The following is a 27861-nucleotide window of genomic DNA, read 5'->3' as shown; positions in this document are numbered from 1 at the left end:
AACCAACCTATTCTTATAAATATTCGCAAACAACAAAATTTTGAAGAAGTAATGTAAAAGAAGTTCAGATACAAATTATAAATCAAGCAATCGCTTTAAATAATGCCAAGACCAACTTTCCCAAGAATTATTATTATTTTTAAATTGCCTGCGTGTCATTCCCGGCAACGATTTACATCGTCATCCGACAAGAGAAAATATTAAATGTTTTAGAACAGTTCATCGTCTTAACAAAGTTTTTTCTTTTTTATGGCTGTGGCGAAAAGTATACAAAAAATATAAGGTTAAAGACATAGATTTAAATACAGAGGGATAAATAAGATAAACAGAACTAACCCTGGCAAATGAATAGATTATACATTATGAAATATTTCACATATATTCAACCTAACATTTAACGCGTACCATTCTTTAGTTTTGTGATTAATACAATACAACCATGTCTGGAAAACTTACAATTAATACGATGATCTTTAAGTGTTTGAAAATTTGAGAAACTTTGATTTCGTTGCCATTTTTGTTATAAACAGATTATAAACATAAAAGTATGTTAAATGCGTCGTAGATTAATATCGTTTGATAATAAATGTAAAGCATTTCTATAGATCGCAGAGGGAAACAAATATATTTACTGCAAAAATGGATAAGGAATTTCAAGTATTACTTCAAACGTCATACGCACATGTAACTTATGCCTCTGCCCTCTGGTTGTAAACAAAAGAACGAGCCCTTTTATAGTGAAAAACACCGAACTTTGCCTTGGTTAGAAATTCTTTTTTGAAGAGTTCGCTCTTGTTGGGACTAGGCGACACTGTATCTACAAAACAGTACTATATGATCTAATGAGTACTATGCTTTATAAACATTTTAAATACACGATAATATTTTTCAATTTTTTCTTTTAATGATAGATAATTTTCAACTTAGCTATAAGACACCTTCAGTGTGATTGAATACGATATTTATATCATACAATGATATATCATAAAATGAGATTCTACAGTTGAGGTGATACAGGGGCCGCGGATAGGTTTAAAAAGTGGGGTGGGGGGTCAAAAGAAGGTGGCAGAATTGGATTGTTGTTGCCATTATAGTAAATTTGCTTTTAACAGTTTTATCAGTAAGCATTCAATATACAAAATTTGTTTCATTTCGTGTGTTCGGACTGAGTGGTGCTGGCAGGATTTTATTTTTTTGGGGAAAGTGCAACACCTCCAAAATGTCACATACAATACATAACGAAATGTTTATTTCAACTGAAACTTTCAAGTTACGTTTACAGAAACTTCAGTATGTGAAATATATTATTGGCAGTTGTCCCCCTTGCCGGAGCTTCTGACAATATATTAGAATCAAAAATCACATAAAAAAAAGAAAATGCATCTTGGAAAGCATTTATAGAGTACTTAAAACATGCATATTGATTATTATCAAATGAAAAAACCTTTTTAGTGAAAATAACAACTAAATTGGGACATTGTATAGTGTCATGGAATTCTAATTTGGCTACATCGTTTAACATAAAAAATTGTTGTTATGACTAAGCTGTAAAATGTTTGTTAAGATCGTCTCTTGTCTTCCAGTCAGTCAATCTTATGATTTTGTGCACCAGAAGAGGCAGTTCAGGAAAACGTTGCAAGAAATAATCTATATAGTTGCCTTCCTTGACAAAACGCAACAGATGTGTTCGAGTTTCATCGTACCAATGCTCTTTCACGTTTCTTATGAATCTTAAACACTTTGCCAATGTAGGCTCGTATGTCAGAGTTTTCTTTTTGCCATTCTTTTCAAAGGTTATGAAATCTTTCAAGACTTCATCATCGATACGCGTCATCCATTCCATGGGAGCATACAATTGCGCAACAACATCTGAATTCGGAGAACTTTGACTTTGTGATTGTTTCATTTCCGGTTGGTTTCCCATATCACATAGCATACTAAACTTTTCTTCATCAGATAGTAGATAAGGGTGTTTTAACGCCTTTTTGGCAGATGGCCTGTCTTCTGGTAAATGTTGTAGCATCCATGAAAGTAGATCTTTAAGTTGAACATCTATGATTTCCTTTAAGCCAACAGGGTTTCCATCTAACAAGTTTTTCAATCTATACTCTGAAGGTCCAAAAGGATGTTTTCCTTTTGTTGCAACATAATAAGCCAACATTCCTGCATTCTAAATCGATCAAACAGAATAGCGTGAATAAATTGTCGAGAATTTAATTTATGTGTCATTTACTAAAGGATACATTTCTACACCTACCATTACATCTGACTCTTTTTTGTAACTTGCTTTATCAACAGAATCTTCATTTTTACAATATGATTCAGGAGCAATCCAATCCTGAGTTCCCTTTTTAGAGCTAGTATGATATGTCTTAAGGCCACCCTTCAATTTTCGACTTATACCAAAGTCAGCAATCAGAAATTTGCCATGTGCGTCTCGGAGAACATTGGAAGGCTTTAAATCCCGATGAAGAATAGGACATGGGCCGCAGTGAAGATCAGCTAATCCTTTTAACACTTGTCTGAGAATTTCGGGAAGAGATTTTTGAAGATCCTGCAATGTAGAAGATTCCACAAAACTCTCCAACGATTCTTCACATAGGTCTAGTATCAAATAGACATAGTCTGTTCCAGTGTCCTCTTCTAAGTAGTAATATTTCACAACATATTTCGACTCCCTTGCGTTGAATTCACTCAAGATTTCCTTTTCTTTCTTGGCAATCGTGATGCAGTTATCTTGACGTATTCGTTTCACTGCTTTGCCGTAACCATCCTTTTTCAGTCCCAGATAAACACGGGTTCCATCACTTCCTCTACCGATGCAAAACTCCTCAGAGATTATCACACGTACATTGTCTACATGCTTGACCTCGACATTGGGATTTCGTCCATACTTAATCAATCTTAAGAACAATTCTTTATGTTTAACAGATTCACCAATGTATTCCCACTCTGATGATAACAATTCATAAAATGATAAAAGTATAAAATTAAGGTTAAGTAAAACGGAAACAATCAATGAACAGATTACTAAAAAGCTTTCTTTTTAGTGCAAACTCTCTACCTTTTTCGTTCTTTTTCATAATGATTTCTTGTAACTTCGCTTCCATCGAATTTCGTAAGTAATAACGCTCTTCTTCTTCGTATATTTGTATCAGATATTCCATAGCGTTCTCTTGTTTTTCTATATCTTCATCTTCTTGGGCAAACCCCAGATACATTTCATAAATATCTGCTGCTTCCCTATATTGCTCAAGTTTATCAAACAATTCTGCTAATTCCCATAAAACAGCCAACACTCCACTGACAATTCCAGCTGAAGTAATAATTGACAAATTCTTCATGTTAAGGTTGACGAAGTCTTTACTAACGTTGATACCACCAACTTTTCTTTGTCGTTGTGGTCGATGGTGCTGTTCATGTTGTTGATGTTGAGATTCGATAAGAGAAAATCCTTTTCTATAATGCTCCAAAGATTGCTCATAATTTTTAAGCAATTTATTCAATCCTCCCAATGCAATATGGCAGAGACATTCCATTTCATCTTTCTTCATGGCGTCCTCCAATCTTTTAATAATGGAATGAACACTCCCCAGGCCAAGGTATACTTGATGTTCAAAATATTCCGTTTCAATTTTAGACGAAAACTTTAAGCAATGCTTAAAACTGTTCAATCCTTCCTCCCAATTATCAAAGAGTGTGTAAGCATTACCAAGACCAAAATATGCTATCGTTTTCAGGCTATTTTCGTCTGCAACTTCTACACAATTATTGTAATGTTCAATAGCTGTTTTATAATCGCCATTATTCATAGAACAATTCCCTTCTTCCAAGATCCCCATAACTGCTGGAACCATGAAAGCTAGATCTCTTCTAGTAGTAATGCAAAAATTTATCTAAGTTCTCCAATGTTCTTCATGTGAACAGCAAACTTTTCTTTATTGTAGTTATTTTTTTGCGCCAATCATCAAAGTTAACTGTTTAACTATATAAGGCAAAATTATGAGCTTTATTTAGTCAACTGTTTAGTTTCAAAATTACAATAGAGGAAATTCATTTATGGAAGTTTAGAGCAAGAAAATGAGAGATCTGACTAACATGTATGTAGAGTGTGTGTAGGGTGTTATATACCAATAAGTTAAAGATAGGGCAATTTTGCAAATTGAAGGTAAATCAATTCTCGATAATGAATGTTTTAACATTCCTCCCCCCCCCCCGATAAGTATCATAAGTTAATTAATTCATTCAAGTGCCCATGTCAGCAACATTAAATTTAGGAGTGATTTCCACCGTATTAGTAAAAAGTTTTTAAGTTTCTCAAATCGCTCCATTTTTAAGGCTGTTTAAAGTAGGCAAAATGCTCCTTTTTATGGAGCTTGTCAGTCGCAGGAAAAGTCTGGAACGACTTACTTTTGTAAAGTTCAGGTCTACAGCGCGATGAATCTGTGTCAAAAGAGAATCACAAGACGCACCAAGAATCAAATTCTTATAATCCGTTGGCCTTAGTTAGATAATATACGGGAAATGCGCATGATTGAATCTTTGGAAGCTTCAAAAGATATACATTTGATAAAAGTTGCATTTAATCTATTCGAGATTGCAGTAATGCAGCATAGATAATTGGTTAATGATAAACTATCTCAAAAGGTTGATTCTTCTAATTCTCATCAATAAGGTGCTTCACCTTTATGAAATAAACTTATCAGCCTATAACTCTAAGTATTGAAATCATTCCCAAGCATATTCTTTTTCATAAGAAAATTTGCTTGCGTGTGCTCTTCCTGCCACGTATATCATACCACTTTTGTCATGAATACACGTTAACAAAGTAAAAACCTATGTTATTGCCTTGTTTTTTGGAAATTGAAAATCTGCATCTTGACTAGAGAATAAAAACTGTACAAAAATACACCAATTATTATGAAATGGTTTTATTTTGAATTGTTATTGCCGATATAATTTTTACTTTGATTACGGTGAGTTGCAAAGAATTATCCTGTTAAAAATATAATCTGAAGATTTGTACTCGGAAAATAGACATATAAATAAGGAAGACAGGCTTTATGTAATCAAATTTAACTTCTGACACAATGAATTTTCTAATGAATGAAAAAATCCGCAAAATTCAACCTTACGTTTTAAAGTGTTCCGGTTTTTAATATTGACTATTGGTGAGAGTAAAATACAACTAACTCTACAAAACTTACAAAAAATTCTCCGGTCTTCAAGTAATTCAACACTATTGACTTCTTCACCGTTTTTACTACCGTCTGACTACAAGGATCAAAACAACAAGAATGATTTGTTTTGCAAGTCCTCATACCTACATAAATTTTCTCAATTTGAAAAGATCACAGCAAGATATAGTGACCTGGCGACACTTGGTGGCGGAGATTGGAGGAGTTTTGAAAGGGCGTTGTTTAAATTTTACACGCGAATGCTTTCAAAAATGCTTTTGGTGTGAGCCATAAGCAAAGACATTAGAAGAAACACAAAAAAAACAGTCGGTTATTCATCACATACATCACCATAAATTTGGTCCAAACAGCGAAACAGAAAAGATAAATATTTCATTTTCTAAACCATTCAACTGGAATTTACTTTCTCTTTATCGCATTTTTCCCCATATTTTAGCTTATGATCCATTATACGAAAACCACTGACAATATGAGTCCATGGTGAGCTTTTATAGAAGATAAATGATCATTCATTTTCTCTATACTTTCTTATTCGTTCTTGCAATCGTTTTGTAAACGCCTAATTAATAATTAACAAATTATTAAACATTTCATAACTCTGCTATACCGGTCACAAGCCCGGGACTTGTAGCGTATAAGGCTCTCTGCTTTTGAGTAGACTTGTCTCGTTTACAAGGAAGAGGAGTGGAAGGTTAATTTCTCAAATGTTGTTAGATAAGGTCGTTATTGTTTGTATTTGTTGGTTATAGCGCTGTGCTATCATTCTTTTTGTTTAATAACATTCCAACTATTTAACCTTGTGATTATACTTATACATATTGGCAAGCGGGATGCTTGTAACAATCTATGTTTAACATCGATATTAGATTCTTTTCCAGTGGAAAGCGGGATGCTTTCACTGAAGGGCAATGATGTATTGTCTAACATTAACACCGGATTATGTTACTGATATTTAACATGGAATTCGAGCTTTGTCCATATGAACTGTTCAACATGCTTCCAAACAAAAAATGAGCAGGAATATTCAGTTGATTAATCTATGATAAACCTTTCACCTTTTAACTCTGCTATACCGGTCACAAGCCCGGGACTTGTAGCGTATAAGGCTCTCTGCTTTTGAGTAGAATTGTCTGGTTTACAAGGAAGAGGAGTGGAAGGTTAATTTCTCAAATGTTGTTAGATAAGGTCGTTATTGTTTGTATTTGTTGGTTATAGCGCTGTGCTATCATTCTTTTTGAGAAAATACAAAGTATTACGAGAAAAATTATTAATTTGGATATGCTGATTGATGCAATAGACCAAGCAGTGGCTAATAAATAAACATCAAATCCACTTCATTCGAACAAATAAATTCACGTGACGCATAACTATATGAAGGTTTCTCTTCACACGTCATAGACAATCTTGAAAACTTGTCATCAACGAGATTTAGTCCCAACGATATCTGTAAACTTACTTGTGGTTAAAAACGCAACAAAAAAACCCCCAATTCCATGGAATTACTGTATAGCTATCGCATTTATATTTTTTATATTTTTTCCAATAAAATTGTTCACTGTTATAGATATCATCGGAGGATTTGTACATAGAAGTAACTCCGATGAGTTTGGAGAAGATCGTGAAAATTCAATCAAACTACGAATGTCTTCCAATTTTTAATATTGACAAGAATACACCCCACCCAGGATTGAAAAAACTTACACGTATTCTTTTGTTTTCAAGTGTTGCAATAATTTTAATTTCTCCACCGTTTTTACTTCTGTCTGAAAAAAAATCAAAGAAAAAAGACGATGAAAATTTAGGGTAGAATTTAGCCATAAGAGACTATAATCAAAATGCTATTGTTCAAATTAAATAAGAAAAGTGTATGCAACTGTGGTTAGTTATCAACCTTGGAAGTTGGCTGACTGTAAATATTGCCTGTGACACACCACAAAGTGTATGCAACTGTGGTTAGTTATCAACCTTGGAAGTTGGCTGACTGTAAATATTGCCTGTGACACACCACAAAGTGTATGCAACTGTGGTTAGTTATCAACCTTGGAAGTTGGCTGACTGTAAATATTGCCTGTGACACACCACAAAGTGTATGCAACTGTGGTTAGCTATCAACCTTGGAAGTTGGCTGACAGTAAATATTGCCTGTGACACACCACAAAGTATATGCAACTGTGGTTAGCTATCAACCTTGGAAGTTGGCTGACTGTAAATATTGCCTGTGACACACCACAAAGTGTATGCAACTGTGGTTACTTATCAACCTTGGAAGTTGGCTGACTGTAAATATTGCCTGTGACACACCACAAAGTGTATGCAACTGTGGTTAGCTTTCAACCTTGGAAGTTGGCTGACTGTAATATTGCCTGTGACACACCACAAAGTGTATGCAACTGTGGTTAGCTTTCAACCTTGGAAGTTGGCTGACTGTAAATATTGCCTTTGACACACCACAAAAAAGCTACGAGAACTATAGCTTTGGAAAATCGTCCAGTTTGCACAAATGCTTCTTAAGGTATTTTTATAGTTATTATGGATATTATTATTATCTTACACAAACAATCTCATAAAGGATTTTGAATCGAAAATGCTTAAAAATATTGGGCGCAAGGAGACGTAAAAAATCCTGAGATGACGAGATTACAACGAAAAGCATAATCAAGAAGTATATGTTGAATGTTAGAAAGTATATCACTACGTATGGCAGATACAATTTATAAGTGCCTTATACATAAATTTGATAGTATAACTTACTTTCATAGTCGGGGTAATATTCCGTTCCTTCACCTTTAGACTCGTAACGTTCTGTCAATTGAAAAGTCACCAAACGTGTGACAGTATTTTAGTCAATAAAATTCGACTCAGAAAAAACCTTAAAGATATATCTATAGTTGGTGCAAAATCTCTAGACGACAATTATCGAGGTAAAAAGATCAATAAAGAGTATGTATGTTCTACGATAAAATGTTGGAAAATATATCCATATTTTTTCCATGTATAGGTTACACACAATTTACGAGGGTCTCGCATAAATTTGATTGTATATAACTTACCGCCATCCATGAAGTAACTTTTCATTCGTTGAAGGCAACTCTATAAATTCTGTATTATCCAAGGTGAATATCGAACTTAGGAAATTCTGCAATCATAAGTACATATTTATCAAATCTTCGTCTTTCTCACTCGTTGAAATGAAAAGATTAAAATAGAATTCTTGCACAGTTTTAATATTCAATCATTAAGGCGTTTAAATTACATATAACATCATAACCTTCAACGCCGTACGTCAACAAAGCAACTTTCCGTGATTATTAACCTTAACGTAGATGAAAATTTATAAAAATTAAACATACGCAGGAAGAAAATTTTCAGAAATTGTACTCATCCTTGTTAAAACATCCAACTGTATGAAGTTAATCGTCAAAAATCTACGATAATCATTTGATGCACGCCAAATAAGAGTGTGTTTTTTTACAAATTATTGTCGAAACAAAAATATTTATCATAATAGTAGCAAAGTAGCTACATCTTAGGGGAAAGCTTATTATTCACAAATTCTAAAAATTATGATTACCAAACAAAACAACAAAATCACAAAAATTTGGACAACCGAATCAAACAAGGCGCTACCATGCAACACCTAATGAGAAGAAAAAAACCTTAAGGGTATTGGCATGTAAGATATACAGTATTAGAATTTAGAATAGTCCGTTCATCTAAAATGAAAGAATTCATTGAAAAATGTAATATTACGCGTGTCAATGACACACTTCATTGCATAACTATTTAAGATGTAAATATTTAAAATAACAAGAAAAAGATCTTTGTTCATTCGATACTAGCGATACCGAGAATTTGTCTATTTTTACTTTCCTATTATCATTCTAATCGAATTCTTCCTGGTAAATGTTCAAAATTATTTTTTGTTAACTGTAACTAATAAGAGACTGAAAGATATGTGTTAAAAACAGAAATTGGGGATTTGAACATGGAATTAAAGACTGTTACGCTCAAAAAAATTAAATTGAATTTGTGAAGTCTTTTGTTTTGTATAAAGGTAATAACAAATTGTTAAGAGTTTTTCATTTAGGCATTGGAAGTTCGATTTAATCGCGAAGAGACTGACTTTCTATCTTATAGAAAAATCCAATACTAACTATTGTCGATTGAATCAAACGCCTGACGCGTGAAATGTTCTTAAAACGGTTATTAGGGCATTCAAAGAATTCACAAATGCAATCTAGAATAGCAACGTGTAGTTTTTATCCAGTAAAGAACATGTCACAACTATGTTTGTAAAAATTCTCTCACCTTTAAAAGTTTCAACAACCTCCACTTCTTCACCGTTTTTGCTTCCGTCTGACAGCACGAATGCCTTTTTCTGCAGCTCGTGACCTTGAGAGAAATAAATATTTCTTTTACAATGTAGCATTTCAAATTCAAAAGATCATAGCTGGGAAAACATGCTTTATAGAGATTTCTCCAAGCAGTTTTCGTAAATGACTGCATTTCAGTATGCTCACAATCGTAAAGTTGAAATGTGTTTGAAAAAAGTATCGTCTACAAATAAACAGTTATTACAAATAAACATTAATTCCAATAAATCTTGCGTAAATCTACCAATAGCAAAACACAAATTGTTTATGAATGGACTGTTACTTAAATTATTCAACTGGAATTTTCTTTATATCATACTTGATGATGGCTTGGGCAGCAAGAAAAAATCCTTACTTTATCGTTTCTGTCACCATTTTGTTGACCTTGCAACTGCTCATGAAAAAACTTCGGACATTCTGTGAATTTGACAAAATGCATTAACAAAAATAGGTACGCTTGCGTACACGTGGGAAGCCTGTAAAACAGGAGACGCAAAAAGATTGAAACAAGTGGAGTTGCAGTCACTTTAACATAGGATAAGAACTTTCTAGTAGGCATAAATTTAACAGTTCGAAATTGTTATGAGACCATCTGGCAATTGCGATGAAATATGAGTTATGTTTGATCCCATTTATCTCTGCTTCAAGACCTGGTATTTAAATTCTGTTTAAACAATATTACTATTTTGAAACATAGAATTCATTGATTGACAACTTGTTTTATCATGATACTTTGAACTCCTGATACTAACAACAGAATTGTCATTATTTGTGGGGGGTTGAAAAAAGGTTTGAACTTTTTGTAAATAAGAAATATGATAAAAAGGCAGTGCATACAGTGTCATCACAGACATGTCTGCCACTCTCTTGTTTTGCATAGCCTAATTTCTTGGACAAATAAAATAACTCACCTTCAATGTTGCAAACAGACCAGTGAGACCTCTCCCAGAAAATTGTACAGCTCAATATTAGTGCAAACTAGATAGACAGTAATGAGTAATTGTAAACTAGCATTAAAAATACTCATTGCAGACACATTTTCATTCAGTGACTGTGTCCAAATTATAAAAAATACGCAAGAATTTAGCATAATAATAACGGAATCCAACAATTATATACTTTTTCGGAGCCCATTTGCAGATAGTAGAGAAATTTTTTGATTGCATAACAAAATAATGTGATAATGAAAACTATTAGTAAGAAATGGCTTTAGGTGAACTTATGTAAGGAATTCTCTTTTCAATAATACAAAAATCAGGTGCACCTTTGTGTGAAAATATGATCTTTGGCCGACTTTGGCCAGCAAGGGCACAAATTTTTCCAAAGTATTTTTTCACAACAGAGGAATGTGTTCAGGAAAATGGGCCTGAAATTAAATAAGCAATTACTTGATTTAATAAAGTTAGATATAATTACTGGTAAACAAAATAATAGCACATAATAAATGCTTAAAATTTCTCAACTAAATAAGTCTTCATTTTTAACATATCCCAAGTGCTTGATACCTTCATATCAATCACCAACAATTTACACATAAATTCATTCACTTTTCCTTCAGTTTCAAAGAAATAAACACAAACAAATCCTAAAACACTTCTCCAATGTTTTTCCAGAAATACATCCCACAATTACCCATGACATCATTTTTGTCTAACCTTGGACATTTGTTTACTAGACTTTTTAATGTCATGGCATTTTTCATTTTATCTTAGTATAATTGCATTAATCATGTCAGGTGATACCACAAATAAAAATAAGCCTTCACTTTGTAGCCCTTGTTCAAGCTTTCATTTAATATCATACTGCAACTTATCTCACTATATCTCATTCAAATTTAATTATAAATTACATACTTGAATAATTACAAGCTAATATGCACAAAACCAACAAAAGAGCCTGAAGGGGAAATTTTATCTATAACCATTAACCAATACCTGCATAAAACTATTTTCATTTAAGTTCATTTTGTAAATATTTATATTTTTGCTAACATTTAATAAAGATGTTTCCATTTGAAAAAATTCAAAACATTCATCTTACTTGTCCCCAGTTACTTTCTTCAGTCGATAATAAAACTTATTATTTTTCCATGGCCTGATGTCTTTTGAACAGCCACAAACGTCTGCCATCCACAGCAATCAAACACAAGTTCCTAAACTGCATAAATGATCGGTGCAAACTAACAAACCAACAAGGGCCTAGAGAGGAAATTTGATCTATAAAAAACATTAACCCATATATATCCATCATATATATCATATCTACTCACATTAAAGCGTTGATGATAAACAAACTGTGAATCATTGTGAAATACATATACTAAACCTATAATAATATATTTCTCGTTTACTTAACTAACTTTGATGGTTGTAAAACTATTTTCATGTGAGTTCATTTCGTAAATATTTATTAATTATATTCATATTCTTGCTAGACAATATTAATGACGATGTTTCCATTTAAAAAAATAACATTCATCTTACTTTTTCCCAGTCCACTAAAGACTCATCGACACTAATCTTCACTTGATGATCATAAAGATTTTTGTCTTCATCGTCAGAGAAAACAAGTCAATAAAATGTAAAAGAATCTCCAACAGTTATAAATGAAATATGATGACGGATAAAATACCATGTAATACGTACATACAAGAGAGGTGCTTTGCTTTTAGCCGATTTTATTTTGTTTTGAAAAACGTATTTAGAAATAGAGATGCATGATGGACCGTGATTTTCTTGTCATGGATTCTTATCAATTTTGCTTTTCATCGACTAAAAAAAACAACTAAAAACTCTCGAGGAAAATATCAAACTCTTACATTTTACATGATCATATGGAAAGACTAAATCATATTGCTAACGAAAAGTTAATAAAAACAAACAAGAAAAATGTTATTCTGTATAGTTCATGTATCGTTACAACATGTTTGCTGACCAATGATTAAACAAAAAACCAAAAATCATACAAGGTTTATTTATAATTATGAAATAAACAAACAAAATGAATTAAAAATAATTTAAACGCTAAATGTACATAGCATCAAAATTCTTCACGAACAAAAATGGACGACGACTGTTTCTAATATTCTCGTTTTTCTTAGAGCAAAAAAACAGGATGTCAGATATGTAAGGTTTTCATTTATGTTATATGGTTAGTTCTTTACTAAGTAAAAGTTTCATATATTCATAATTATTGGATTATTACATCATCAATAAGGAGTTAGTATCTCGTAAATGTTTTTAAAATAACTGTTACTACACGACAGCCATTTAGGACTGCATAAGGCCTGGGGAAACATAATTGATCTTGTTTATATAAATGACCAAACTTTCACAATGGCACTCAATTTAGACTTTTATATTGTTAATTTTTAGAGAATTAAAAAGACAATGTAAAAGTTAGTTCCAATAAAAATAACTATGATTGATGTCATGGGAAGTTTTTCATGGGAAATGTTGTCGTGGAAGGTTTTTTCATCATCTGTAAAATATTGACCATCGCTAAGATTCAGTTCATTCAAAGCTATGTCTAATTTCAAGCAGATGAGGTAAGTTTCATCATCATCAGGAGTCTCCAGGATGAACTGATGGAATCACACGTCAAACAATAACTGCATTTCGAAAATAAATTTGTTTGAGTCCTAGCACCAAAAAGCTACATTCGAAATTTTATCTTTGGAGACTGCATAGAGAGATAATATAGTAACAAATCAAATGATAGTGTGCTATATCAATATATCAAGTCAAAAATAAGCCAAAACTCTTGAGCAAAATACCGAACTATATCTTACTACATGTTCACATCTCAAACACAGATGTAATGTGAGAGCGTTTTTCGCAACAGACCTTTGATAAACAATTCACGTAAGAGCTTAGCCCAAATATCTTATCTAAGTCATACAGTTATTGGTCCACAGACTCCATCACCATAACGTATATAGTCAACTGACAAGTAACAAGCCAGAAACTTAAGTATTATGCAGTACTCCACCTTGTGAGAGTTGCATATATGGTTATAATCTTTAGGTGAAAACACTGGGTCTGCTAAATGAAGAACCAGTATTGGACGAGAGTAAATTTGTTGAAGAACATGTAAAATTATTTCACTTGCAAAAAAAACAAGATCGTCAAATACGAAACGTTGTCGCTTGCTACCTGTGGTAGCTTTAAAGCTTGTTTTTGTTTTTGTTTTGTAGCAAAAGAGCTACATACTCATAATTAATGCATAACTACATCTTTCAAGAATTTTTGCTTTTTAATTGATTAAATTAAATAAGTGCAAACCATACAAATATTTATTTATAAATACATGACGGCAAAGTACTGAAATTAGTCATGTTGAATGGCAAATAATTAGTAAATGTTTTTATAGTAAGAGTAACTACATGACAATGTAAATGAATAAAAACGTGCAGTATGTAATATACACCTGTTTTGACTCACTCATCAAATCTAGATGTTTAAAAATCTACAGAGGAAAGTAAATAAATGAAGTTTTCGCTATAGGAGCTACATTATAAGTATATTTTAGTAATATAGTTATATATTTTTCAACTATATAGTAATATAGTTTTCGCTCTAGGGGCTACATCAAGCAAAGAGTATTATTATCATTTTAATTGTTGGGTTTTTTCTTAACGTCGAGGATTTGCAATTTGTTGAGACTCTTCAAATAAGCTCACTTAATTCTGACCTATAAACGAGAAAATGTATTAGACTGGGCTAAGATTGTCTTGCACATATAAGCTAATTAACAATAAAAATATCGCTCCACCGGGTCATTTATATTATTACTGATAGTCAGACGATTATGAAGAAGACGACGTAAGATTTTACTTACATTCACCAGAGTGATGCGAAGATAGGAGGTTGCTGGGTTTGTGATCTGTGAAGTATTCAGCGTTGTTAAGATTCAGTCCATTCAAAGCACTGTCCAATTTCAAGCAGATGTAACAGGTAGAATCAGATTCAGATTCATCATCTATTACTTCAGCAGCAAGATATGCAAACGGTTTCCAATTATTTTCTTTATTTAGAAAATACACTAAGGCTCCAGAGTCCCCGCGTTCAAATGATTGGTTACTTTTTGGAACAATCACCGCATTCTGAAAAACAACTTCCTTGGAATTCAGGCAAAGATAATTCTCACTCAATCCGCGAATAACGTCAAGTTTTGCGTCCGCTGTTCGAACTTCGACCTTTGGAAAATCAAAAAAATTTTCAAGAATCTCATAGCTTGCCTCCTCCAAATCTAAATTGAGAGTCATCTGATTATTTACAGCAAGCTCCTGAAAATCTTCCTCCCTACCAATGACGATGTACATAATATCGACTTCTTTATTAGACACCACTCTCGTTTGATCCGGAACACACCGACAATCGGTTGTCCGTTGTAAAAGTATACCATGCTTTCTTCGTTAACTGTGGCATTTTGAGATTCTTGGATTTCCATAAATTGGACTCCGCCACTAAAGTCTTGTTGAGGGTCATCCAAATTATTGACAACACCCGCATGAGCACAGGTAAAGGCATAGTACATACCATTCTTAAGGCAGAACATTGTCAATGTTCCAAAACTACCCTCGGTTCTTTCCGCTATAATTTTAGACAGCATTCGAAACTTTGCTTCTTTCAATGGTTTAGATCGTAATTCGATGTATTTCGATGCTTTCCATTTTAACTTTTCATCGATCTCATTTTTGATAGCAGCCTCCAAATTTTCTTTCTCAAAATCAACTGTGACATACAAATAAGGAAACGGCATCTTCTTGTTTGGGCGAGCTATTCCATACTTCCCACTAAGCCACGAACAACTTAAACAAGAAACGATAACTATATATTGTCTAAAAACTATTTTTCGTAATGTTCCGACATGCACAGGTCAACATACATAATCGATATCCCATGAAAGAAAAATTACCTTTGGAGAGCCTTGTGAACGTCAGCTTTAATATTCTTACTTTTGTCTAGAAGTTTATGGAAGTTGTCGTCATGATTTGCTTCTAAATATCATAAAAATATAATTGATAACTTTGGTGCACCAACATTAACTACGATGAAACTTCCATACGATAAGACATAAATAAGCCTAAAAATTGACTAACCATATACATGGGATTATAAATTACTTTGCTCTGGATTCTGTGTCGAATACCTGTTTTGCAATATCATCTATTTAAAAAAATCACAGCAGGAAGTACACTGATAAAAAGATTTTTTTGAGTGGTATCGCAGTGCGCTGCGTAGTGTGAATAAATATTTGGAAAATTTACAAGTATTATATTCGTAATAGAAAAAACTAGAATCCTGATGCAAATAAGCTTAATATATCTTATATGAGATGTTTTCAAACTTTGTTTAGAACGCAGGAACACAAAACAGAAAAGAAAATTTTCTCATACATTTTAACAGTAAGAATCATTTGTTCGTTATAAGTTATAACATACTTTCAACATATTGAAGAAGCTGTATTTTTTAGTTACTTTAACTGCACGTAGCTAGAGTGCTCAATTCCTAATTTTTAGAACGAATAAATGCTTTCAAATATTATGCTATTTCAATAATTTCACTGTTGTTAGCAGAGCAAGGAAGGTGTGTTATGTACTGCAGCAATTCTGACTAACTTTGTAAACTTTTCTATCAATTTTACTACTTGTTATTTAGTTTATAAAAGTTTTATTATAAAATGGTACATTAGGTTAACCAAAAACTCCAACTCTTGCTGCAATAAAAAAAACGTTTACAAATAATTGCTGCAAGCAAAGCAGAGAGCTTCTATATTCTTATGTGTGTACGATATAAAGATTTTCATGGTATGTACAACCATCAAAATATTATGAACAACGTCATGCTAAATTTTGCACCATTCATCAAGGTGATGAAATGTACAGATGATATGTACAGGCACTTCGTTTTCTGTTAGATATTTTTAGTTCATAAAAAAGAAATTTTGAACAGTATTGTAACAAATCAAACGAAATAGACTAACCAACGGTAAGACAAATGAAAAATCTCTTCAGACTATATATTTCATAGATCAAATTCGAACATATCAAACAGTTTTTTTTAACAATGGTATTTAGAAAAAGAAAAAATACATGCTAAGTACTTTAAACGTAGCAGCTGGTTAGTATCTGTATTTTATATGAAATGAATAGTGACACAGGATCTTTTACAGTTACTTGCTTAAAAACCACTGTAAAATAATTTATAAAAATAAATAGCACAGACAAAAACGTAGTATTTTTTTACTAATTACTTTACACTTACAAGCGTTGGTCGGTGGTCTACTGATATCAAATGGCAGTACTAACCAGAAAAAGTCGTACTAACTAAGTATTAAAATCCAATAATAAGAAGCAGGCACCGGAATATTATGCGATAGAAGCGCAGTCTATTTCAAGTATTTATATGGGCTGTCCTGCTCATTTCAAAGGGCAGGAGTGAACACGACTAGCGTGCGATAACAGTAATAGTTCCAGAAACGCGAGTTAAGTGAGAGAGGAAGGGCATTAAAAACATTTGGTTGCTAAAAGACTCACAATTTTTCAACTTGTCTTTTAAAACTGTTCAAAATGAATGAATAGCGTTGTACATTGAAATGGGTGAGAATGGATAATACCAGCGTTAGCTTCTAACTTTGGTAGTTGGTTGGCGGTAAACATTGCTTGTGACACAAACCACAAAAAATACAAATTTAGAACTCTTACAATGGTAGAAAATTAAAAATGCACTTTTAGATGTCAACTACGACTCCTATTTGATTATTATAGCGATAAAACATTAACTTAAGAGAAAAGTATGAGTAAATACGATATATAGCAACAACTAAAACACAACTGATCAAAGTTACACAATTGTGACATAGCAACTTGCTAAAAAATATGACGCTTTCTTCAGGTCTAAAAAACTTTACAGTTTTTTTGATATTTCATGTGCTTTGTCACTACAGTGTAGACACTCACGTATGTTCTGTTTTGTCACTACAGTGTAGACACTCACGTATGTTTTGTTTTGTCACTACAGTGTAGACACTCACGTACGTTCTGTTTTGTCACTACAGTGTAGACACTCACGTATGTTCTGTTTTGTCACTACAGTGTAGACACTCACGTATGTTCTGTTTTGTCACTACAGTGTAGACACTCACGTATGTTCTGTTTTGTCACTACAGTGTAGACACTCACGTATGTTCTGTTTTGTCACTACAGTGTAGACACTCACGTATGTTCTGTTTTGTCACTACAGTGTAGACACTCACGTATGTTCTGTTTTGTCACTACAGTGTAGACACTCACGTATGTTCTGTTTTGTCACTACAGTGTAGACACTCACGTATGTTCTGTTTTGTCACTACAGTGTAGACACTCACGTATGTTCTGTTTTGTCACTACAGTGTAGACACTCACGTATGTTCTGTTTTGTCACTACAGTGTAGACACTCACGTATGTTCTGTTTTGTCACTACAGTGTAGACACTCACGTATGTTCTGTTTTGTCACTACAGTGTAGACACTCACGTATGTTCTGTTTTGTCACTACAGTGTAGACACTCACGTATGTTCTGTTTTGTCACTACAGTGTAGACACTCACGTATGTTCTGTTTTGTCACTACAGTGTAGACACTCACGTATGTTCTGTTTTGTCACTACAGTGTAGACACTCACGTATGTTCTGTTTTGTCACTACAGTGTAGACACTCACGTATGTTCTGTTTTGTCACTACAGTGTAGACACTCACGTATGTTCTGTTTTGTCACTACAGTGTAGACACTCACGTATGTTCTGTTTTGTCACTACAGTGTAGACACTCACGTATGTTCTGTTTTGTCACTACAGTGTAGACACTCACGTATGTTCTGTTTTGTCACTACAGTGTAGACACTCACGTATGTTCTGTTTTGTCACTACAGTGTAGACACTCACGTATGTTCTGTTTTGTCACTACAGTGTAGACACTCACGTATGTTCTGTTTTGTCACTACAGTGTAGACACTCACGTATGTTCTGTTTTGTCACTACAGTGTAGACACTCACGTATGTTCTGTTTTGTCACTACAGTGTAGACACTCACGTATGTTCTGTTTTGTCACTACAGTGTAGACACTCACGTATGTTCTGTTTTGTCACTACAGTGTAGACACTCACGTATGTTCTGTTTTGTCACTACAGTGTAGACACTCACGTATGTTCTGTTTTGTCACTACAGTGTAGACACTCACGTATGTTCTGTTTTGTCACTACAGTGTAGACACTCACGTATGTTCTGTTTTGTCACTACAGTGTAGACACTCACGTATGTTCTGTTTTGTCACTACAGTGTAGACACTCACGTATGTTCTGTTTTGTCACTACAGTGTAGACACTCACGTATGTTCTGTTTTGTCACTACAGTGTAGACACTCACGTATGTTCTGTTTTGTCACTACAGTGTAGACACTCACGTATGTTCTGTTTTGTCACTACAGTGTAGACACTCACGTATGTTCTGTTTTGTCACTACAGTGTAGACACTCACGTATGTTCTGTTTTGTCACTACAGTGTAGACACTCACGTATGTTCTGTTTTGTCACTACAGTGTAGACACTCACGTATGTTCTGTTTTGTCACTACAGTGTAGACACTCACGTATGTTCTGTTTTGTCACTACAGTGTAGACACTCACGTATGTTCTGTTTTGTCACTACAGTGTAGACACTCACGTATGTTCTGTTTTGTCACTACAGTGTAGACACTCACGTATGTTCTGTTTTGTCACTACAGTGTAGACACTCACGTATGTTCTGTTTTGTCACTACAGTGTAGACACTCACGTATGTTCTGTTTTGTCACTACAGTGTAGACACTCACGTATGTTCTGTTTTGTCACTACAGTGTAGACACTCACGTATGTTCTGTTTTGTCACTACAGTGTAGACACTCACGTATGTTCTGTTTTGTCACTACAGTGTAGACACTCACGTATGTTCTGTTTTGTCACTACAGTGTAGACACTCACGTATGTTCTGTTTTGTCACTACAGTGTAGACACTCACGTATGTTCTGTTTTGTCACTACAGTGTAGACACTCACGTATGTTCTGTTTTGTCACTACAGTGTAGACACTCACGTATGTTCTGTTTTGTCACTACAGTGTAGACACTCACGTATGTTCTGTTTTGTCACTACAGTGTAGACACTCACGTATGTTCTGTTTTGTCACTACAGTGTAGACACTCACGTATGTTCTGTTTTGTCACTACAGTGTAGACACTCACGTATGTTCTGTTTTGTCACTACAGTGTAGACACTCACGTATGTTCTGTTTTGTCACTACAGTGTAGACACTCACGTATGTTCTGTTTTGTCACTACAGTGTAGACACTCACGTATGTTCTGTTTTGTCACTACAGTGTAGACACTCACGTATGTTCTGTTTTGTCACTACAGTGTAGACACTCACGTATGTTCTGTTTTGTCACTACAGTGTAGACACTCACGTATGTTCTGTTTTGTCACTACAGTGTAGACACTCACGTATGTTCTGTTTTGTCACTACAGTGTAGACACTCACGTATGTTCTGTTTTGTCACTACAGTGTAGACACTCACGTATGTTCTGTTTTGTCACTACAGTGTAGACACTCACGTATGTTCTGTTTTGTCACTACAGTGTAGACACTCACGTATGTTCTGTTTTGTCACTACAGTGTAGACACTCACGTATGTTCTGTTTTGTCACTACAGTGTAGACACTCACGTATGTTCTGTTTTGTCACTACAGTGTAGACACTCACGTATGTTCTGTTTTGTCACTACAGGGTAGACACTCACGTATGTTCTGTTTTGTCACTACAGTGTAGACACTCACGTATGTTCTGTTTTGTCACTACAGTGTAGACACTCACGTATGTTCTGTTTTGTCATATCAAACTAACATACCAATATAAATGATATCAAATCGCGAGTATTTTATGTTCCCACAGGCTCACTAAAATTTTATTGTGTCACTGATGTATTTTGAATTCTACTAAAAAATAGCTCAAAATTACAATTAATGTTGTGATTTAACTGGGAAACTTACTTTTTAATGCGACTTTTCTCTAAAACTCTCTTCCTCTCGAACGATATAAAATCTCTATTGGCAGGATCTATGAGCCAATGTTTGCAGGTAAATCCATAACGACCGTCAAGACTACCAATCAATTTCCCTGAAATTAAAAATTCAATAAAACATTGTAAAAGTCATATGATATTCAAAACTGCCATGCAGCTGCCTCGTATGATTGTTTAGCATTTTTTGTGTATGAAGCAGCAAATTGATAAACTGAATGATCGGTTTCCGCTGACAGAAATTCATTTTCAGGAAGAAAATAATTAGAAATGTTGACAACAGATAAAATTTTGATCGAAAAAGCTCTTACAAACTTAGAAACAATACCCAATTGCGACTTGGGAACGCTATGTATCATAAACGAGAATCAAAACTTTACATACGTTTAGGAAATCCACACACTCTAAGTACCTAAGTAACACCAGAAAAACGGAAAGAATTGAAGCCACGTTGTATAGTGGAATGCCAACTGCTTGTTCGGACCAGCAACTCCATATGCTTCAAGCAGCCATGTAACACTAGAAAAATAACAAGAATCGAAGCAATATTGAATAACAAACCATGCTAAATTTTTTGGTAAAATGTACAAAACTTTCAGCTAGTGGAAACAAACTCTGTAAAGCTTGATTCCCATTTGGTACTAAAAACTACTAATAACTTTAACAAGTAAGATTTTTCCTCTCTTCACATTTAGAACGGTTCCCTTTTTAACATTGTACACTGTACTCACAGTGACTGTACAGTTGCTCCAGGTAAAATTTTTCTCTAAATATAACGTGCTGCAATATAACATAATTTTTTTGCCTGTACAGTATTGCTGCATTGACGCATTTTTATCGTTCAACATGGTTAACGATTGCATTCACAACATTGCTTTTTTCTTCCATGGTAAAGTTCAATTGCAACTGCAGTCCCAGTAGACGATACTTTTTTTTGTCAAGCATGCATACATGTTGAAAACAACACAACAACTTGAACTGTCTTTTCGAAAGCTAATCAAAATTTGTTCTGTCGAAGGATTAGGAAGGAGATTCGCGAATTGTTAACCATGCGTAAATGTTGTGTTGTGCCACAGGTTTGTCAGCTTTTCAGCTGTTACGTGTCCCCCTCTATAATTAAAGTCCTTACTTACTATATAATTAAAGTCCTTACTTACTATATAATTAAAGTCCTTACTTATTTAACAAAATTTTATGTTCTTATCTTATACCGTCAAGCTGTTGTGTCTTGACTCCTTTCATAGTTTGTAGTTCTAAATTACATCAGAAACCATATAACATTAGTTGGACTCAAGTCATCTGTTCAAGATTAAAATGAACACCAATTTGTACAACAAACCCTGAAAAGTGTACCCCTACACACACATCAAACCAGGCAAAGTGTACCCCTGCATACACAACAAATCATGCAAAGTGTACCCCTACATACACAACAAACCATGCAAAGTGTACCCCTACATACACAACAAACCATGCAAAGTGTACCCCTACATACACAACAAACCATGCAAACTGTCCCTACCTCTCCATGTACATCTAGTCTACCGACTTTCAATCCCAAAGCGGCAAATGAATATATTTTGAAATTTAACTAAAGAAAAGAATGCTACCGATGAAAGAAGGCGAAAGGGAGACAGGTTTCTACAAATTTATGATGGTAGTGTTGCAGGCTGTTGCATGTTTATGATTAAGGAGTATTGATAAATAAATCATGTCTGAGGAAAGTTATGTTAACTTTGTATCGTAGAGAACGTTTGGTTTGGGAATTATTTTAGTATATCATCCAATTATAACTGGTTTTATATGCGTTACTCAGTAAAAAACCACTTACGAATTCAGTTGGTGTTTCTTACGAAGGTGGAACATCGCTTTTTAAAGATATCTAAAATATAAACATTGGAAATTAGACAAAAGGAAAGACATTAAAAGATTATAGAGATATGCATTAATTCTTTTCATAAAAAAAAAAACAAGAAAAATAAACAAAGATTATGATAAGAAGCAGTAAACTACAGAAAACGAACATACAGCAAGAATTTGACGACAAGTAACATAAGACGAAATGAAACGAGAGCAGTTTCATAAAAAGATCAGAGCGATTCTCACATCACACGTTGTTTAATTATGGTAGGAAATCAGATCTTTAAAGGTGAATACCAAAATGGAAGGGGGATAGTATCAATTATCAGAAAAGAGAATACAATTTAAGAATATAACTACAGTGATAGCGACCAGTGAAGATCGACCTTACTTTGTGACCAAGGAATGGTTACTGGGAAGATCGACCTTACTTTACTTCGTGAGCAAAAAATGTTGTAAAGGGATTCTTGCTTTGCATGCAAAAATTTGAAAATATTTTCTTGAAAAACATGGCAAGACGTCTGTAAATCAACAGAGACGGGCAAAAATTAAAAGAAAAAGAAGTTTTACCTCCATTTCCTTTGATGTTAGGTGACGATGTCTGAGATTGTATTTTACCGATCTAAAATTGTTTAACGTAACGTTAGATTCACATAACCACGTGATCGTGACAATTTCCTCATGAACCTACCTCCCATGAAAGCTCTTTTTTGATTGGATCAAATGAATAGGTACCAACTGAAAATATGGAGCACAAGTCATAAATGTTGATGGGAAACGTCAATGAAGAGCAATGAAACATCAGACTGTAATGTTTAATATTTTATGAGTGTTTTTACCGTTTGTAGTCAAGTTAAGGTTCAGATCTTGTTTAGGAAATGGAACAGTCACGACAACATTCTCGATCTAAATAAAATATGGAAACAATGAGTGAAAAGACTTTGAAAAAGTTAATGTATACAATATTTGACTTGGTATGAGTACGTTAGGACGATGTAGTTAGTTTTATATAAAATGCTTTGAGATAATACGTATGAAAAAAATGGACTAGTTAGGTTATATCTTTAAGTTTATAAATGCAAGAAGATGCAACAGCAGTTTAATAAATTGACATGATTATAAATACATACATTTTTACCCATAACTGGTTTTGAACTTATCGACAATTCAAATCTTCCACTTCCACCCTGAAACAACCAAGAAAAAGACGATCATCAAATCAATGTTTTGAATAGTCGTACGAATTAAAACGCAAATCAATAAAAAACAAATATTTTAAAATAATTTCAACAGTTGATAAACCTCTTGAAACAAGACACGAGGCTTTGCAAACAATGGTAGCATATTTACTCTAAACAAAAAAACAAAAAATACCATCAAAATAGATAATTTCATCATAAAAATATAACTGATAAAACACCCACCCGGTTGCCACGTTATATGATATTAAACGAAAACGACCATCCGGGGGGACGAATCACAAAATTCGTTCAGACTAAAATACACAGACATTTGAAGTAGTCGCGTTCAAACGCAGTTTTAGTGCAAGATTGAAAGAAAAGTGTTCAATGTAAAAAAACAATCGTTATTAGTCATATTATGAATAATTTGTGTTGACTTCGATCAGAGACAATCCATATTCAACATTCACACTTACGTACCTCCCATCTTCTGAAGCGAAGACAAGGATAAAAACTGACATCTTCAAGGATACGAGGATTTGTAAAACACATGTTGAGATCTATAATTAATACAAATCTTTAATCTACAGATAAAATCAATTTTAATCTAGGGACATAACAAAGTATCATAAATATACCAGGCATGCCAGATAATTTACAGTTGCAGTCAATCTGAAAGAACAAAGTTGAAAAAAGGTGAAAAAATCTTTCAAATGTTGTACTAGAGAGTACATACAACAAAGTATAAAAAAAGGAAAGCACTTACAGTTCCTTGTATTTCTGAAAATATGGTGGAGCCCTACACAAAACAGAAAATTTTAGGAATTTAAACATGCCATAAGTTTTCAGTTCGTACATGTCCTTAGTTTTAATTTAACATCAAACAAAAACAACAAACATATTTTTGTCATACATCATAAACAAAATTAATTAGAAATACTTAGGACTAATTTGTGATGATTAGAATTAATTGGAACTAATTATGAATAATTAGAACTAACAACTAATTAGCAATATTTATTACAACTAATTAACAAAAGAAAAAAGTTCACTCATCACATTACAACTAAAACAAAGAATAAAAAAGGATTTTCTTTCAAATTTCTTAATTGAACAATGTGAATACAGCTACATACCTCATTATTTGCATATTTTACACCAGTTCTCCTCCATGGAACATTGGACAATTGGCCAGTTGGGAGATGACTGCTCATACTACGAAAATATGAAATATTTAACTTAAATTATATCCAGAATGATCATAAATGTGTAAAATAAAACAAATTTAACTAAATATTGTAGTAAGTTGCATATAAATAACAATACAAATATAGAAATGTTTAGTGGTTTTATGGATTTGCTTTATATTTATATCTGATCCTTATATGAACAACATAAAGATCACTACATAAAAACATGGCTCATATGTTTAGTATAAGGAAAGTTCTTACTTGCTGTCTCCAGTCACTTCATTAACAACATTTCTAACTATACTAGGAGGTCTTATCAACTCTTTAAGGACATTTGACTCTGTAGCAAGAGGGAATCCATTATCCAACATCTCTTCCAATAACTGAAGATTATAAAGATATAATATCATATTTTACATCACAGACAACAGAAAAAAATTGAAATTCATCTATCAAACAGCTGGATTCTCTACAAAATATACTAATCTCAAACCTCATATACAATGACACAATTTTCTTTAATGATTGTTTCAGTACAGTCAGAGAAATATTCTTTGATCAAGTCCGCCACTCGATGAAGAAATTCGATCACAAACAAAGGTGGAACTGGAAAGGAATGTTTTCAATTCATCAATAATAATAATCATTAAAGTGTTCACCACATGTTGATGATATGAAAGCTAAATTATTTTTATTTACCACTAAGAATGCCTAATGCAATGTCCTTTGTTGAGTGATAACACTTCTTTGCAATGTAATGCATACTTTTTAAATTAAAACTAGCAATCAATCTCTTGATTGGATTAGAGGCAATTGATTCAAAATAAACATTAAAACATTAACTAACCTTAATATAAACACAAACCTTCATTTTCAACAACAGAAACAAAGAAGAGATCATGGCAAAATATACTGATGAGATAACTGATCCTGTTGCAATTACAGGAGGAATGTCTTCTGGAGAAGTAGCCTGAACATAAAACATGATATTTAATTTGTTTAGGAGCATTTTTATCAGGCAAATATAACATGAAAACTGTTCATGAAAGTACCTTAAAACTTCTCAACCAAACAAGCACAAACAACAATTTACACATATATTCATTTACCTTTCCTTGAGCTTTGAAGAAATAATCACAAACAGAGCGTCCAAAAACACTCCAATGTTTTTCCAGAAATGTATCCCTAAATGTACATGAAAAACATCATATGACCTAGTGACTCACAGTAACCCATTTGGTGTAAAGTTGTGATAACTAAACAATTGAGGAAGCTGTAATCATCAAAATGGCATCATCTAACTGACTTCAATACTATTGAAATTACAGATATCAGGTAATATCTCACAATTTTTATGACATTCTTTATTTTTTCTGGGTATTAATCCTGTCACATGATACTTCTCATAATCTACCTTCACTGGCTTCTGACATTGTTCAAGCTTTCCTTTAATATCTTACTGAAACTAGTCTCATTTTACCTCATTCAAATAATTGTAAAGTACTTCTCACAAATTCACAAGCTGATACGTACAAAACCAACAGAAGAGCTTTGAAAGCAAACAAATATAAAACCAATACATACTGTCACTACCGACTCACCCTGAATGGTTGATGATAAACAAACTGTGAATCATTGTAAAATCCACAGATAATAAAACCTATAAAAATGTATTTCTCCTTTACTTAACTAGCTTAATGGTTATAAAACTATTTTCATGTAAGTTCATTTCGTAAATATTTATTTATATTATTGCCAACATTTAACCAACATTTAAAAGCGATGTTTCCATTAAAAAAAAATCAAGATTCATGTAATCATCTTACTTGTCCCCAGACCACTGAAGACTCAACGGCCTTTCACAGCTGGCTTACCTAACTTATCTTTAATTATGGTCGTGAAGATTTTGGTTTCAATCCCATGATCCTAATTGATAACAGGTCAATGAATTGGAAGAGTCCCAAACAGTTATAAAATATAACGACAGATGAAATACCATGCACTAGGTACAAGGAGAGATGTTCTGTTTTAGTCGATTTTAATTTTGTTTAGAAAAACGTATTTCCAGATAGGAATGGACCGTGACTTCCTTCAGTTTTTTATGCACATGCTACAGAGTCTCCTGAATCTACAAACATGCTAAAAACTTAAACATAGTCTGCATTCAGGAAAATAACTTTGTTCAAATCCTGAGTTTAATAAATAAGTCTCATTCTACTCGCTACGAACGGATCGAGAAGCTCTTTCGTTTCTCTGGAAACCAAAATATCAACTTAGTTGACTGTACCAACGAAACTAAAAACCTCTGTGTTATTTTATTACTAGCATGTTTGTGTTTATGAAAAGGAAAGAAAAATGGAGAGTGAATTTCCGTAAAAAATAAAGAATTTTGATGCATTCATTTTTATACCAACTTATTGTAACAAATGATTATGGAAGTATCAAAGTATGAAATGAACGATGAATACAAACTTTATTTGCAAAGTTCATTTCATTATCAGGTATTGCTAGCAACTTGATTCTATTGCTGTATGAAATCTTTTTTAACTTATCATTAACAACAAAGTGTATGTCACTTAATTTTATCCGCTGCTTTTCCACCAAACTGAAACTCGCAGTCTGGCATTGTAAAGTATTTACTTTGTTCTAATGTTATAAAATAGATTTGACTATGTTCTCGTGGAGTTTTTAGAAAACATATATCAAAGAATAATTTTCTACTTCTTTCCAGCAACCCAGTAAATACCTTTGCAATGACGCAAGAAAAGAGAGGGTCATAGCTGAGCCATCAAAAACACAATTGGTGACAAAAACTGGTTCACGTGATCTTCCATTTAATGTTAAACTAAAGCATTCACGAAACAATATACGACCAAACAAACATATGATTAAAAAATGAGCATGTATTTTCATTTACACTACGATACTCTTCAGTATTAAGAATTACAGGTCGATCACGGTTTGTCTC

General features: G+C 33.2%; 1 protein-coding gene and 1 pseudogene across 1 annotated transcript; both read right to left on the bottom strand.

The window, feature by feature from the left end:
- Positions 1 to 1232: 1232 nt before the first annotated feature.
- On the bottom strand, positions 1233 to 26712 carry LOC124438727 (serine/threonine-protein kinase/endoribonuclease IRE2-like). Its single transcript, XM_046988927.1, has 13 exons — positions 26495 to 26712; positions 11612 to 11787; positions 10836 to 10937; positions 10483 to 10549; positions 9927 to 9988; positions 9507 to 9590; positions 8249 to 8334; positions 7950 to 8000; positions 6900 to 6961; positions 5208 to 5274; positions 3065 to 3985; positions 2258 to 2952; positions 1233 to 2170 (listed from the first exon to the last, which is right to left on the bottom strand). The coding sequence occupies exons 11-13, from the start codon at positions 3855 to 3857 to the stop codon at positions 1541 to 1543; spliced, it is 2118 nt and encodes a 705-aa protein (XP_046844883.1). The 5' UTR covers positions 3858 to 3985; positions 5208 to 5274; positions 6900 to 6961; positions 7950 to 8000; positions 8249 to 8334; positions 9507 to 9590; positions 9927 to 9988; positions 10483 to 10549; positions 10836 to 10937; positions 11612 to 11787; positions 26495 to 26712; the 3' UTR covers positions 1233 to 1540.
- Positions 13813 to 26326, bottom strand: LOC124438726 (annotated as a pseudogene).
- Positions 26713 to 27861: the final 1149 nt, after the last annotated feature.

Source organism: Xenia sp. Carnegie-2017, unplaced genomic scaffold, assembly GCF_021976095.1.
Source record: "Xenia sp. Carnegie-2017 unplaced genomic scaffold, XeniaSp_v1 HiC_scaffold_19, whole genome shotgun sequence".
NCBI lineage: Eukaryota > Metazoa > Cnidaria > Anthozoa > Malacalcyonacea > Xeniidae > Xenia > Xenia sp. Carnegie-2017.
Note: the sequence above shows the minus strand (reverse complement) of the source record. Positions and strands in the feature narration are given on the sequence as shown.

Bases quoted from the DNA above. Each gene is read 5' to 3' on its own strand.
- LOC124438727 (XM_046988927.1), bottom strand. From the start codon at position 3,857: ATGGTTCCAGCAGTTATGGGGATCTTGGAAGAAGGGAATTGTTCTATG. The intron at 2,953-3,064 runs GTAGAGAGTTTG...TGTTATCATCAG, and splicing joins TATGAAAAAGAACGAAAAAG to AGTGGGAATACATTGGTGAA. The intron at 2,171-2,257 runs GTAGGTGTAGAA...TGATCGATTTAG, and splicing joins AAAAAGAGTCAGATGTAATG to AATGCAGGAATGTTGGCTTA.